Source organism: Panthera tigris, chromosome A3, assembly GCF_018350195.1.
Source record: "Panthera tigris isolate Pti1 chromosome A3, P.tigris_Pti1_mat1.1, whole genome shotgun sequence".
NCBI lineage: Eukaryota > Metazoa > Chordata > Mammalia > Carnivora > Felidae > Panthera > Panthera tigris.
Genome location: NC_056662.1, coordinates 15557858 through 15572417, shown reverse-complemented (window position 1 = coordinate 15572417; position 14560 = coordinate 15557858). Strand labels below are relative to the sequence as shown.

At 47.7% G+C, this 14560-nt stretch overlaps 1 protein-coding gene and 1 long non-coding RNA gene across 6 annotated transcripts in view; both read left to right on the top strand.

Annotated features, from left to right (window-relative positions):
• Nucleotides 1-9604, top strand: part of STK4 (serine/threonine kinase 4) — a 91439-nt gene extending 81835 nt beyond the window's left edge. For all 5 annotated transcript variants that reach the window (XM_007077811.3, XM_042980313.1, XM_042980315.1 and 2 more), the window contains one exon: nucleotides 5430-9604. In XM_007077811.3, coding sequence (XP_007077873.2) covers nucleotides 5430-5588 — 159 coding nt within the window. In that variant the 3' untranslated portion in view covers nucleotides 5589-9604. The remainder of the gene's footprint in view (nucleotides 1-5429) is intronic.
• A 3302-nt stretch (nucleotides 9605-12906) lies between these two features.
• LOC122236961 lies at nucleotides 12907-14311 on the top strand. Its single transcript, XR_006215144.1, has 4 exons — nucleotides 12907-13029; nucleotides 13393-13456; nucleotides 13569-13627; nucleotides 13962-14311. It is a non-coding gene; the product is annotated as an uncharacterized LOC122236961 (long non-coding RNA).
• The last annotated feature ends 249 nt before the right edge of the window (nucleotides 14312-14560 follow it).

Genomic DNA, 14560 nt, shown 5'->3' with positions numbered 1-14560 from the left:
CTCACTCGTACCCTCATTGACCTCATTTGTAAAAGGAGGTCAATCATAATACCTGCCTTGCAGATAGATTGATTTGTGCGGACACACGCTTAGCTCAGTGCTGGGCGCCTGGTATAAGCTCAAGAAATTAACATATCGCCTCGATGTCTAAGTGTAGAATCCAGTGGTAAGATGGCGTTGCATCTGGCTAAAACAGGGTGAGGCCAAAGTTCACACTGAAAAACTGCCTCCTTGAGGATACGGAACATTTCCGGAGACCACAGCCTCTAAGAGAAATCTCCCTGCGCGTGTGTGGTTGCCTTTACTTGCTCAGACATCCGTCGACAGACGTCACACTGGGTGAGGGAAGTCCAGCTGTTGGTCAGCTACAGTGAGCACAGCGCCAGAGCATCAGTACCGTCAGATTCGGAGCCCACCCACGGCCGTGTACTCAAGACTGATGTGTTGATTAGCATCCGAGTGGTCAGAGAATTCTAAATAACCATGGTTGTGAAGAGGCTTATTTTAGTTTCTCTTTCCTTCTGTGACCTCTCCCTGTGCTTGGTCTGCTCTCTTCAGCACAACCCACCTTCATTAATGAGCCTGGGGCTCGGGGCTCGGCATTCATTTTGTCTTGTCCCCAGGGATCATGTCTTATTCTCTTGATTACTTCATCCTTTTCCAAAGTAGTAGTTCCTTTTTGTCAGAACGAAAAATTAAAGTGGACGTGCCCATTAGAGGTGACTCAGCCAGGGCTGGAGACCTCCTCCTCGTCATTCAGTATCAAACACACCGATGGGATTCCAGGGAGCAGAGACTTCCTTCGATGCCAAAAGAATGCTGAGAGGAATACAAGTTCCGTGAAGGGCCTACCTCGTTCCTTGTTCCACACCAGGGCCTCTCCGCTCCTCGCCCAGAGCCCTGCTGCCTGTGGCGGTGCTTGGGGAGCTTCCCCCTCGACTTCAGTGGCTTCCATTATTATTTGATTGGAAACAAAGGGCAATTTATTCATTCCTGCACATGGTGTAGTGAACAAGACAGAGTCACTGTTCTCCTGGAACTTTTGTCCTAGTGAGAGACACAATAAATGAAAGAAAATAAATAAGAACGATTGATTGATTACCTCGTACCACATCGTTTTGAAGGAAGCAAACTATGGGCTGAGGCACAACAATGCATGTAGGGCAGGCGACCTTTCTAGATAAGTGCTTAGGGGAAGGCTTTCTCAGATTCTTTGAGGAGTTGACCTTGGAACGAAGGCCTAAAAGATAAGGAAGAACTGAGGACGACCCATCCAGTCAGAAGGATCAGTCACCATGTAGCCCTTGAGGCCAGAAAAAGTGCAGCTTGTCTGACGATTTGAAATACAGAGTAGCCAGTGTCCCGAACAAAAGGGAGAGTGGTAGGTGATGCAGTTCGAGGGGACTGTGGGGCCAGAGATGGACGGCCTTTGTAGCCCTGGGGATTTTATTCTAAGTGCGGCAGGAAACACAGGGGGACTCGATCAGGTTCATCTCTGTATTTTTAATGATGCTCGTTGCTGTGAGATGATGGTGGCCTGGATTGAGGGGCTGGATTTGGGTCACCCTAGCATTTTAGAGATGAGATTGAAGGATGGGTTGTGGGCAAGGGGTGGTGAGGGGAAGGAAGAATCAGGGGTGATTTCTGTGCATCTGGCAGGACGGTGGTACCACTCCTGAGACGGGGAAGACCTGGATGTAAGGAGAATAGATTTGCCCCTTTGGGAGGGATGGGACTCTAGAGTTTTCTTTTGGTTGGCATTAAGGGGCCGATTTCCACGAGCTGATCTGGGATGGGGATATAAAACAGGACCTTCCCTGGGTGTGTGAGCCTGGAATTCAGAGGAGAATGCTGGTCTGCAGATGGACATGGGGAGTCACAGTCTAGAGAGCCTATGTAAGTGCGAGGGGACAGATGAGGTGTGCTACAGGGTGGGACTTCCTGCAGCTGGTGAAAATGGCTCAGCCCCTGCACGGTCCGGGGAGGGGGGTGGCGGGCCGCGGTGTGCTCCGTCACAACTCTGGCTATAGCAAAACCTGAGAATCACAGTTACCCTTCTGCAAGATATCCGTTTGAAATTTATTTATGCCACCAAGGACCAGGAAGGTGAGATGCTACATTGGCGCCATGAAACCATTCTCTGAGCTTGTTTTCAGAAAAATCCATATCTGGAGTGTGACCGAGGCATTAGCGGTGACTGGCTGGCAGTGTTCTAATGGGTCAGGTGTAACTTAAGCCCAAACAAAGCCTTAGGGCAAGTAAATTAGCCCAAAGGTGGTGGAGATAAAGCAGGGGTTCATGTTGTGGCCTTTAGATTAGATCAAGGGCAGAAGGGCTGTGCAGAAACTGGAAACCTAGAAGCCTTGACCCGAGACAGGCAGCAATTACTTTGTGAGAATTTTGCTGTCAGGAAAACGGGAAGGAGGATGTAGCACCAGGCTCATCACACTTGAGGAATTACAAGGAACAAATGAGAAGCTTCTTTAGCATGCAAAGTCCTTACCTGGGCGGGGTGGGGGGGGAGTGATCGAGTAGCTCACGACTTGTAACCTTTAATGGGTGATTCCAATGCACAGGATCCATGGATCATAGATGAGAAATACTGAGTCCAACAAGATCTTGAGCTCATCTCAGCAGCCCTCTGTTACAGGTGGGGAAACGGAGGCCTGGGGAGGAGAAGGGGTTTGCCTGAAGCTGCCGAACAAACCAGAAAGCCAGTGCTGCTCCACTGACTTTGATTTCTTCATCTCGCAGTTGACGCTTCATCCTGATGGATGATGAAGAGCAAGCCTCCCGATCCCCAGCTCCCCTTCCTTCGCTGTGTTTTTTCTTTTCTTTCCCCATCACCCTCTAATGTAAGAGTCATTTTCTGAGTCATTTAATTCTCAGTTGCCTGTCTCACCTCATTCAAATGTGAGCTTCACAAGGGCAGTTATTTGGGGGTTTTGTTTTGGGTTTTTTTGTTTTGGTTTTTTTTTTTCACGGAAGTATCCTGTGTGCCTACCTAGCCCATGGTAGGTGTTCAGTGAATATACGATGGCTCAATAAAACCATATTTTGTTAAACTATAAATAAGGTAACAGATGGTACGCGAAAATGCCAACCTTTAGGCATTGTTAGCCCAAAATAGAGTAGAATATTTTCTTTTTTACTTGTTTGACTCTGGCTTGGATCAGAGGTTATAGGAACAGCTTGTTTATGGGAGATTAATTAGAGACTTTTCAAAATATTAATAATAATGATAGTATTAATACCAGCAACAAGAGCGGTCATTAATAACTGTGGTGACCACTACAGTTTATGGCATGCTTACTGTCTGGGAAATGCATACCATGTGAAGTTCTGTGCTGAGAACGTGAACCCGTGAAGTCATCTGATCTTCATTAGAGCCCAGGGATGGCAGAACTGGCGTCTCTTCTCCGGAGGAGGACACTGAGGGGTTCAGAGGGGGAAGTTACTTGTCTAAGATTGCACAGCCTCTACAGACTGATGATCTGTGACTCTTAAGATTAACACCTCAACTGTTGGGAACATTAGGTATTAGGTCTGGGGTGGCTTCTTTTTGGAGAAGGAACTGAAAAAGCCAAAGACGAGGTGAGCATTGCTCTTGGGAGTGTCCTTGGGCCCAGAACACCACCCTCCTGCTGGTCTAAAACCACAGGCTGGGCTGGAAATGAGATGTGGTTTCTTCAGCCCAACTTTCCAGCACCCCCCACACTCGCTGTCTGCATTCCCACATCACAAAGAGCCTTTCGTCTTGAACTGTTAGGCCTTTCTTGCTTCTCAGCCCACCTCCCTGAAGCTGGCCAAGGTAAATTCCTGTGGCGACAGGTCACTAAACCATTCCCGGGGAAGCCACTGTAAGCACTTCACACTCGGTCGTACCCCACCCTGTAGAGGAAGGGCGGACAGAAAGAGGTTCCTTCACCCCCTTCCTCTACCACTTCCCTGTTGGGGCCTCAGGGAGGGGCTGAGGGACATGTTGATTCCATAAATCTCTGCTAAGACTTGAGTGAGCCTTTGAGTTCTTGAAACACGGCACCTATTAAACTGGTTGTGAGCTCACAGAATTTATCACCACCTGCTGTGGATAATGTTGGCTTTCATTCCCATCCCTGGCAGCCAGGACTGGCCTTGCTTGGAGTCAGTGACCCTCCTTACATATGGCAGTGAAACCACTTGCCCGACAGCTGCAGACACATGTTGAACATGAACACACTCCTGGGCTCTGGTAGAGGGAGGGTTGTAACACGCACGGCCATCTTTAAGCACACGGTGTACCAGGGATTGTGCTGACATCTTTACAGACATGATCTCATTTAATTCTTAAAATAAGCATGACGAGGCATGGCTGTCCCATCTCTATGGGTGAGGACGGCCTGGCGAGACAGGTGACTTGCCTGAATCTCAGCATTTGCAAGAGGCAGAGCCATGTTTGTTTTAACCACAGATTGAGTTGGTTCTCAAACCTGTGCTTTGCTCGTCTGCTCTTCTGTGATCCTTGTTAAGAGCATGAACTCTGGGGCCTTCCTGCCTGGGTTTGAATCTCGATTCTGCCACTTACTAGCCATGAGACCGGGGGCAGTTTTCTTCACCACCCTCTTTTTTGGCTTGTTCATCTGTAACATAGAGATAATGATATATGCAAGTCGTAGGCTTGTCGCAAGGATGAAATGAGTCAATGTATGTAAAGCATGGAGCATCTGGAACATAGAAAACACTATAAATGCTACCTTTTATTATTAATTTATATATCAAGTTCTGTTGTTTTTTTCTCCGGATGATGGAAACTTAATCTCAGAAGTTTCCAACTACCCCTCGCACTCCCTGCCCAAGGGTTGTATCTGCATTCTCAAGACGCCTGTGTCGGTAATCCATAGGAAGTGCTTAGAGTGGTGCCTGGTATGTAATTAGCACCCGATGATTATTAGTAAGACAAGTGCCGAGACACTGGGGGTACAGGGGATGGCATCTGATCCTCAGTGAGCATCCCTCCTCCCTGGTGCGGTATCCAGAAAGAGACACGGTCACCATCCAGACACTCATCTCATGGGTAACATGAACAAGCAGGAGACAAGAACTAGGAGGGCAAGCATTATTTTGTCTACACCAAGTGGCTGTTATTTTAATAAATTGATACGTAATTTGTTGAAAAGATAGGAGAGATGAAAGTTTTATTGGTTAAGTTTCTGGTCAAAGCAAGGTAAGTCAAAGAGATTAGCACTTACAACTTGTCCAGGGATAAATTATCTCCAAAAAGCCTGGTGGCGTGCTATTTATGAATGAATTGTCCCTTTCCAGCCACTGCCCCCCCTCCAACTTGGTCTGACCACAAACCCTTCCCTTCTGGGTGACCGGAAAGGGTGGGCTTCTCGGCTCTTCTGTGCTGACGTTGGCTTTGTCATGACTGTACGTTCCGCTTCTTCTAGCTTAAGAGTTGGACAGTGGAGGACCTTCAGAAGAGGCTCCTGGCCCTCGACCCCATGATGGAGCAAGAGATTGAAGAGATCCGGCAGAAGTACCAGTCCAAGAGGCAGCCAATCCTGGATGCCATCGAGGCTAAGAAGCGGCGGCAACAGAACTTCTGAGAAGGCCCGGCCAGGAGGGCCCCAGCCTGCGCACCAGGCCTTCGGTGAACCCCGGCTGCTCGCCACTCAGGCTTGTCAGCCAACACTTCCGCCCCGTCATTTTTCCACGGCACCTTCACCTCCGTGAACTCAGGAAGTGCACCAGTGGGAAGGGCTGCCTGCCGTCAGCGCGCCATCTTGTGTATGTATTTAAATCGATCAGTTATATTATTTCAAAGGATTCATATCAGCGCTTTTAAACTCAGAGTTTTTAACCCCAGAAACAGAGACTCCTAGATGAGTGATAGCTGGGAAAGTGTTACATGTTGTCTTGTCTTTCTTCTTCCGATAGCTTCCGATTGTTCTTTCTGGAAAACTTTTTAAAAATATATAAATATGCACATATATATAAATTATAACTGGATTCCCCACTGAGTGTGGTGGTGGCATCTCTGTACAGGTACAGTTTTAAACAGTTGGCCTCTTTTCTGTAAGATTATGGTACTGTGGGACACGAGGGCAGGGGACAGCAGGAGGCTGTTGGGGTCACTCAGCTCCCAGGGGCCAACCTCACCCTTTTGCAGGGCTGCAATTAAAAATTAGGTTTGGGCCAGTTCTCTCCCCATGGTTTGAGCCTTGGGTGGGTCATCTCTGGCTTCTGGAGCCACTGACCATGTCCACAGGAAAGCCTTGAGAGTTTGTGTTTACTTTCTGAGTCCCAGGAGAAGCCTGGCACCCTCTTTGTAAACTGCCCCTTGTGGCTTCAATGCCTTTCATCCATTTCCACTCTCCCGACCGCCTAAAGTCACAGCACAGATACTGCCCAGTGCCTTAAGAGGAGACGTGACCCCGTGCAGGAACGGGCCTGCCAGGTCCTCTCAGCAAACACGGGGCTGTGTGCAGGCCACAGAAGAGAAGGTGTCTTCAGACTTCTCATTGATCATGTGAAGATCGCAGAGGGGCATGCGTTTTGCTCCGCATTCCTTACAGACATGGGTAGATGGCATTGCTTTTGGTGATCATATTCCAATATGTGACTGTTTTCTTTTTTTACTTTACTGCTGAGGGGTCTGGAAAGGATACCTGAATATTAGACTAAGATCTGTTCTCCAGGAGGCTCCATCTGGGCCCACAGAATGCCACAACTGGGAGGGACCATAGGCATCTTCTGGCCCGAATGAGGCTTGGAGAGGGGAAGTGACATGGTGACAAGATCACAAAGCAAGCTGAAGAGCTGAGACTAGACCAGAGCTCCTCACCCCTGGGCCCTGATCCAAGCAGCCCCGTCCAAGGGGAGAAACCTGTGTCAGTTTTGGTTAAGTTTCGCCAAGAGGCCTACAAGGCAGACTTGGTCTTGCTTGGTCCCTTCAGAGGGCGACTGGCTCTGAGACCCCCAGGGGGAGCCTGATGGTTGAGTCTCGGCCCTTCCGGAGCCCTGCAGCGCCTGCTGGCCAGTAAGAGGCACCATGTGGGCAATTTCAGGCCTAAGATCACAGGGCTTCACAGAACAGCACTGGCCATCCCTCTGCAGCAGGGGCTCAAGGCCACATGTCCTGTCATCGCACAGCAAAGAGTAGACAGTGAGGAAAGGCAAATGTCTGCTCATTTTTAATTATCACCCCCCCCCTCCGCGCCCCTGCTGGGAGAGCACTGACTGGGTTGCACCTAAGGATAGTGTAATTCGACTCCATAATTGCTTTTGCTTCCCAAACCTGGGAATCAATGGAAAGGCAGGGAATGTTCCTCTTCTCTGGCCAGATTCTGTTCTTTGCAATTAAAGCAAGTTTTTAAAAATGTAAGAGGCAGTGGTTGATCTGCAGGGTTTGGCCAGTTAGGCAGTTATGTGTTAGATACAGAGAACAGAGGACGACTAGAGGATCCCGCTAGAATAATCGATGGCAGCTAATATTCATTGACCACTTAGTATACACCAGGCACTGAGCCAGGTGGGCTTTTTATATATGTGAGATCCAAACTTCAGGATAACCCCATATATTAAGTACTTTATCTCCACTTCATAGATGAAGGAGCAAGTTCAGACAGAAAAAAAGTTCTTTCCCAGGGCAATACAGCTAGTAAGTGGCTGAATCAGGATTCATAGCATCACCATGTGAGACCAATATTTACAGGGAAAAGGAAAGTCACAAATCTTTAAAACGAAGTGACCACCTTTCTCGCACAGGATAAATAACTCTCACTGGCATTTTTAGGCTGGGAAACAGCTGAGTTAGTAGTCAAGTCTGACAGCCAAGCGAGTCTCACCAACCACAGCACGGAGCGTGCATTCCCCCACACCATCTGCTGTGCTAACGAACAGGCCTGCCTCAGCCTCTTTCTCTTTAGAAAGGACTTTGCACTTGGCCAGACAGGAGAGGAATGCCCATTTCTTCCTTCCTAAGCTAGATCCAAGTAAAAGAAGGTTTTCGTTTTTCCCCGTAAATGTTGTTGGGTCATGAATCTTGATCCGTAGTTTATTTTCTTTCAGGCATGTGTGCACCCACCATGCTGGTCCAACAAAGAACACTGCTCACCAGTCTAGCGAGACAGAACCCTTTGGCCAGAAGTCAATTTCTTTGGACCACATACATTTCCTGACAAGGTGTATTTGTTTTCTAGTGATGGAAAGCCAGAGGAGCAAGTCCCAGTCATTTTTTCCCCTTGAATACCAACTTCAGGCTAGGTCAGCTTGCTTTCATTGAGTCCCGAGCTTCCGTAATTGCCTCAGCATTTTTGACTCAAGTTTCCAGGGACTCTGCACCTCGCCTATTCTCTACCTTTAAGAAACAAGGACCCTCACCTAGTTGTAGCCTAAAAAGATTGAGATTTGAGATTTAAAAATCTCAAATTCTCCAAGAATATCTTGATTGCTTCCTCATCAGTAATTATGAAGAAATTTCTCTTTTCCTTTTTTCTTTGTCCCTTCTCCCAGTCACCAACTGGATGGATGGATGGATGGATGGATGGATGGATGAATGAATGTTTGGCTGACTGGCTGGCTGGGGGCTGGCTGATGAGTGACTGACTAGATAGATAGATAGAACCAAAATTCTGAAGCCACTGGAGAGCTATAGCCTTGACTCCTTGAGACTGTGTATTCTGATCCAGGAAACATTTCTTTAGCACCTGTCAGATGCCAGAGATTTATTATACCATTTAAAACTCAGTAGCTCTTACCAATATCAGGAATGAGAGAGGTGGCACCAGTAAGCTCCTACAGATATTAAAAGGCTAAGAACAATATCATGAACAATTTTATGCTAATAAATTCAGTAACTTAAATAAAATGGACGAATTCCTTGAAAGATACAAAACACCAAAGCTCATTCAAGAAGAAAATAGATAATCTGAATAGCCTTATATCTGTTAAAACTTAATAGCTCCGGGAGGTATAGGTATTACTGTCCTCTTTTTACAGATAAGGAAACTGAGACTCAGAGAGGTGAAGTCTTTTAAGCTCAAGGTCTTGCAGCTAAAGTATGGGAGCTAGGATTCAAATGCAGGTTTTCTGATTCTTATTCCAGTGCCCTTTCTAGCACACCACATTGCCTCTAAAGACTGCAGCTCCTTATTTCCTGGAAAATTGTTTCTTCCCAGTCCTCAGCCTCCCACCCCATCCTTTCTTATGCACTCTTTGTTTTCATCAGGATTATATTCATTGTATTTGGACTCCATGTTCTTTTTTGTGTCTGGGGAAAAAAAAAATCTCCTCTACCAGCTTGCACTCGAACCAACTTGGAAAAAGCTTAAATGCTGTTGCAGATGTACAACTTAAAAATGTGAAGTTTGTAGCTTTAACTTTTTGTAATAAAAACTAATAACACTGGCTTAAGTGCTGACTTGAAATGCTATTTTATAAAGTTTGGATGTAAATAATCAATTGAGGTCAGCAGTTTGTATATGTGTGAAACATAGCTTCCTCCCCTGCACCTTTTTTAATTTGAGGTGCTTCCTGTGTGCTTTTATGTTAGAATTGTTGTTTTTCCTACTTCCTACACATTGTCACCTTTGTTTTAAATAAACTGTCCTTTGGAACACAAGACTTTCTTCTTTTTAAAAATGAGATCCTCCCTCTGTAGCCTGGATAATGGTGTTGGGAACCTCTGCGACATTGACTGTGTCGTATGTTTATTTCAGAATCCAAAGCTGGGGGAGAAGTAGCTAAGGTAGGGAGTAAATGCCGACTGTGTCCCCAGTCTGAGCTAGTCGTCAGGGAGATAAAGATAAACCAGACATAGTTCTTGCAGACCAGATGGGGAGTCAGTCAAGTGCATATGGAAATACCACAGTGGAAAGAAGTTCACCGACCATGGACACAGGAGGAGAGAATGACAGTCAATTCTGCTGGGGTGTCCAAGGAAGCTTTTCTGGAAATCGTGCATCTTCAACTTGAAATAGGCAAGAGATGGCCAGGTCAAGAAAGGGCAAGAAGTGAGGGATCGAAGACCTCCTGGGCAGAGTGACCGGCCTATGCCGAGGGTCTGGTGTGAGAGTCTGGATGTAAGGTCACCATGACACCCTTCATCTCTGTTGTTGCATGAACTGGGCCGGGCACAGCCCAGCATTCAGAGCGGAGCTGTCCTCCTGTGGCCCGTCCTCATCCAGAAGTACGTCTCTAGCCCGCCCCGCCCCAGGTTTTCTCAGTCTCAAAGTTTGTACCAAAGCAGGGAAGGAATGGAGTTACACCAAAAAGTGAGTGCGGGTCTCTTGAGTCAAATTGCTCTACAGTGTTTAATATAATAGTTCCACAGTCTCTCTGCATAACGTCATGCTATTCTGTCAGCCCTCTGGGCGTGGGGGTGATGTGTGTCTCTTGTTGCCTAATTTACTCCCCTTATTCCCTGAAAGAGTCAGAGTGTCTGCCTTCCTGTTGCCAGGGTTTGATGACAGGTGTTCCCTGTTGCTCAGACTCAGAACCTGTGGCCAGAAGGTGGAAAGAAGAGATGAAGTAAGTTCCCGTTTACTAAGCACTTACTAGACATCAGACACACTGCCGAGCCTTTCAGGTTGTTTCATCTTTTTGCACAGACTCTGAGGTATTTAGTACTAGACGCTTTTTTTTTTAAGTTTATTTACATTCTGAGAGAGAGAGAGCGCATGCGCGCATGAGCAAGTGGGGGAGGGGCAGAGAGCTTGGGAGAGGAGGAGAATCCCAAGCAGGCTCCGTACTGCCAGTGCGGAGCCCAACGTGGAGCCCGAACTCATGAACTGTGAGATCGTGACCTAAGCCGAAACCAAGAGTCGGACGCTTAGCCGACTGAGCCGTCCAGGCGCCCCTAGTGCTACGCCCTTTCTATAGATGGGGGATTCTAATAGTGTGCGGTACTGACCACTAGGGAGCGTTCTGGAAATGCTTCAGAATGGTTTGTTGTGACCATGACCGCAGGATCCGGTCAGCATTTAATGGGCAGAGGCAGGGATGCTAGGTGTCCTGCAGTGCATTCTGGGCAGTCCTGCACAGCATCAAACCCCACTGGACATTTCTGTTGGTGAGAAACTTGTTTATCAGCACCTCATTCAAAACCAAACCTCACTGACCTCTAGACACAAAGTACTTTGTGCAAGGTTTCACTATTAGTTTTCCAAGAATGAACTATGTGGAATGAAGGGACACTTGCGGTTTGTTTTGTGTGGAGCTTTCCCAAGAGCTGGTCTCCATTTCAGAAAACCACATCATCCGTGGCACCGATGCCGGCAATAGTTGAGTGACTAGTGCAGTTGTAACGCAGATTCACAGCGAGTCTGTGTCACGTGTAAATAAATAAACCATCATTCAGAGGAGGATGAAGTGCCATAAGGAAAATAAAACAGTAATGCGATTCTGAGCAATATGTGAGTGTGTGCGTGTGTGTGTACGTGTGTGTGTTTGCACATGTGCATGCACGAATATGCAGAGAGGGACAGCTTTTTTTTTAATTTTTAAAAAATATTTATTTTTGAGAGAGAGGGAGATACAGAATCTGAAGCAGGCTCCAGGCTCTGAGCTGTCAGCACAGAGCCCAACGCGGGGCTTGAACTCACAAACTGCAAGACCACGACCTGAGCTGAAGTCAGATGCTCAACCAACTGAGCCACCCAGGCACCCCAGAGACACCTTTACGTAGAGTGATCCAGGCAGGTTTTCTGAAGAGATGGCTTTTGAAGTGAGACCTGAATGACAAGAAGAAGCCAGACAGGCAGAGTCCATGGATGGTGGACATTCCATGCTGAAGGAGCATCAAGAACAAAGGCCCTGAGGCCAGGACAGAAGTTTGATTTGTTGGAAGGATGGCCGCCCTGCCTGGAACAGTGAACAAAGGACAGAGTAGGTGGCAGTGACATCAGAGAGATGAGTGAAGATGAACAGGTGGGGCCTTGCGGTCCATGGGAAGGGGTGTCATTCCTGATGAGACTGAAGCATCAGAGGGAAACCACCCCACCCTGTGCAATGTAAGAGATGCTTACTCTCAGCCAGCTTCCTGCCTTACAGACAATGCAACTGAGGCCCGAGGTTTGGCCATGTCGGGTCTGGATTCCACCCCAGACTTCTTGACCCCGCTATTCATTCTGAGACCCCAACTGTGGCTTCAAGTACAAGAATGCCTCTGGTTTGTGATCTCTACACATGCAGACTACTTCCCTTCCCAGCAGCCTCTGCTCGAAGTTGCTCTACCATTCCCAAAGAAAACCAGAGCGCTGCTGGATTTCCGTTTCCTTCATATGTGTTTTTTATCTTCTTCCTAGCATTTATTGCGCCAGGCGTTTTCACATAGGTTACCTCACTTGAACTTGACATCAACACTCTGAGGTGTCGGGGTCATTATATCAAGACAAGTGAAGGAACAGGCTGAGAGAGGCAAGAAACACAACCAAGATCACACAGCTTGTTGGTAGCAGAGATTCAAGTACAAGTCCATCTGGCCTCAGGGCCCATGTTCTTTCCTCCTCACCATGTGGTATCACTCGTGTTCTCCCATCCTATTCAAGTAATTCCAGTAACTCTCTAAGACTGAAGCCAACACAGGAATGCACAGCTAGGACAGCAGCAGGGGAGGTGACCCGATGACCTCTGTGGAACCTCTGGATCCACCTGAACTTACGCCACAGTGTTGGATTTCTGTCACTTGTAACTGAACGCTTCCTTACCCATGCAAGAAGACGGGAAAAGGTGGAGCAGGGAGGGCTTTGGATACCAGCCTGACAGAGGTTGGAGGTCGACCTTGAGACATGCTTCTTGGAGATCAAAGATCCGGTCCAGGGTCATGTACCTGGTAAGTGGCAGGGCCAATGTCAGAACCCAGGTCTGACTCTGGGAGCAAGGTGTGTGCAGTTCCTCCCCTTCAGCTCATGAATTTCCTGAAGGTTCTGAACCCACTCCGTTTGAACAGGTTAATCACCAGTCTACATATGACCTTGTCTTCTTTTCTAGCAGACAAGATTCTGAAAGACACTGTCCCTTTCATCTCAAAAGCTCCTGCCTTATGAGGTTAGTGTCTCAACTTACTAAATTTCCCGGAGAATTCTTTCCACACTCAGGCACAGGGCCTGGCTGGCCTGGAATATGAGATCTGGCAGTCATCACGGACCATCCCAGCCAGCACCTGAAGGCCACGTCCAGAGCATGAAGACCCACACTTCAAAACCACTTCCTTCAATGGCACCCAGGGAGTTAAGTTTGCCAAAGAGAGTGAGAACAGTGAACTGTGGTGCCCAGTTGCGTACTGCCCCATATTAGGTGGCCTGAGCTTGAATCCCTGATGCACTGCTTTCTGATCATCTGACTGTGGGCCAGTTTCCTCAGCTGTCCCAAAACTGATTATTCTATTTCATTGTTGGCTTTGCCTTATAGGGCTGTTGTGAGAAGTAGCGGATAAGGGACATGAAATCATGCTGTAAACTGTAGAGTGCCACAGGTAAGTGATGAGTGGTTATTTTTATTAGTTGACAGGTCACCTTCACTCTTGGGAGCCTCAAGAAGTACCTTAGGAGGCAACCAGATTCCCTTCCATCCCCTTTCTCCAATAGGAACACTCCTCTTGGCCTTATTTAAGCCAAAAATCTCTTCTCCTCACAGAGAGACTCAGGTATGACCTTGGACCTCCCTGGGTCTCTGTTTTTTGATCTATAACATGGGGCTGGGGAGGGGAAGATCTTAAATTGGATCCTCCTTGAGGAACATTGTGTCTCACTAACCAGGGAAGTCTGCACCCCCAGGTCATTGGAAACAGGGAGAAACTACCACAGACATCACATCCCAGAGCCCCAAATGACCTGAGCTTCCCCATGTACCCTCCAGGCCTAGTGCCCCAGTTACTCCTGAACATCTCTGGACATCATCTCTCCACTTTACAGAACATGAAACTAAGGCCCAAGAGGGCAAGACTGTAAGGGGGATAACGATGGGATCTGTCCTTTTAGAAACTGCTCGACTCCCACGCCAGCCAGGGGTTCACATGGTGGCTGCTGTGTTCTCGTGGACCCAACCCTTTGCCACAGTGGAGTGACCCAGCAAGCTCATCCAGAACTGGGCCAGTCATCTCCTCTGACACAGTTTTCAACCTAGAACTGGGAAAGAGTTCTCTGGCGGAGGTGCCACAAGATGTGCAACCGAGAGAGATATTGGTGACCCCGTTGTCTGCCGTGTCGTACAGATTCAGTGTCTGTCTTTCTCTCTTATTCCTGGTTTCTGTTGTTGCTGAAGCCAAGCCATCTATCTATCATTCCCATCGGTGGTATTATAATGAATATTTGTTCGTTTTGCCCACTCAGGATCCCTTTCCCTCGTTTTTAATGAAAGCACCCCACGTTTTCTTCAGGAAACTACACCTCCACCATCTGTGTCCTGGGGAGACTGTCAGTGGGAGTTCCTCCGTTCCCTCAGCCGTGGGGTGGGCATGTGACCCAAACTAGTCCAGGGAGACCCAGTTCTCCGGGAAGTTTTAGCTAGAGCAGAGTGCTGTCACCCAAGCATTTTAATGGCAACACCCGAAAAAGGTGATTCGTGGGCTCTATCTAAG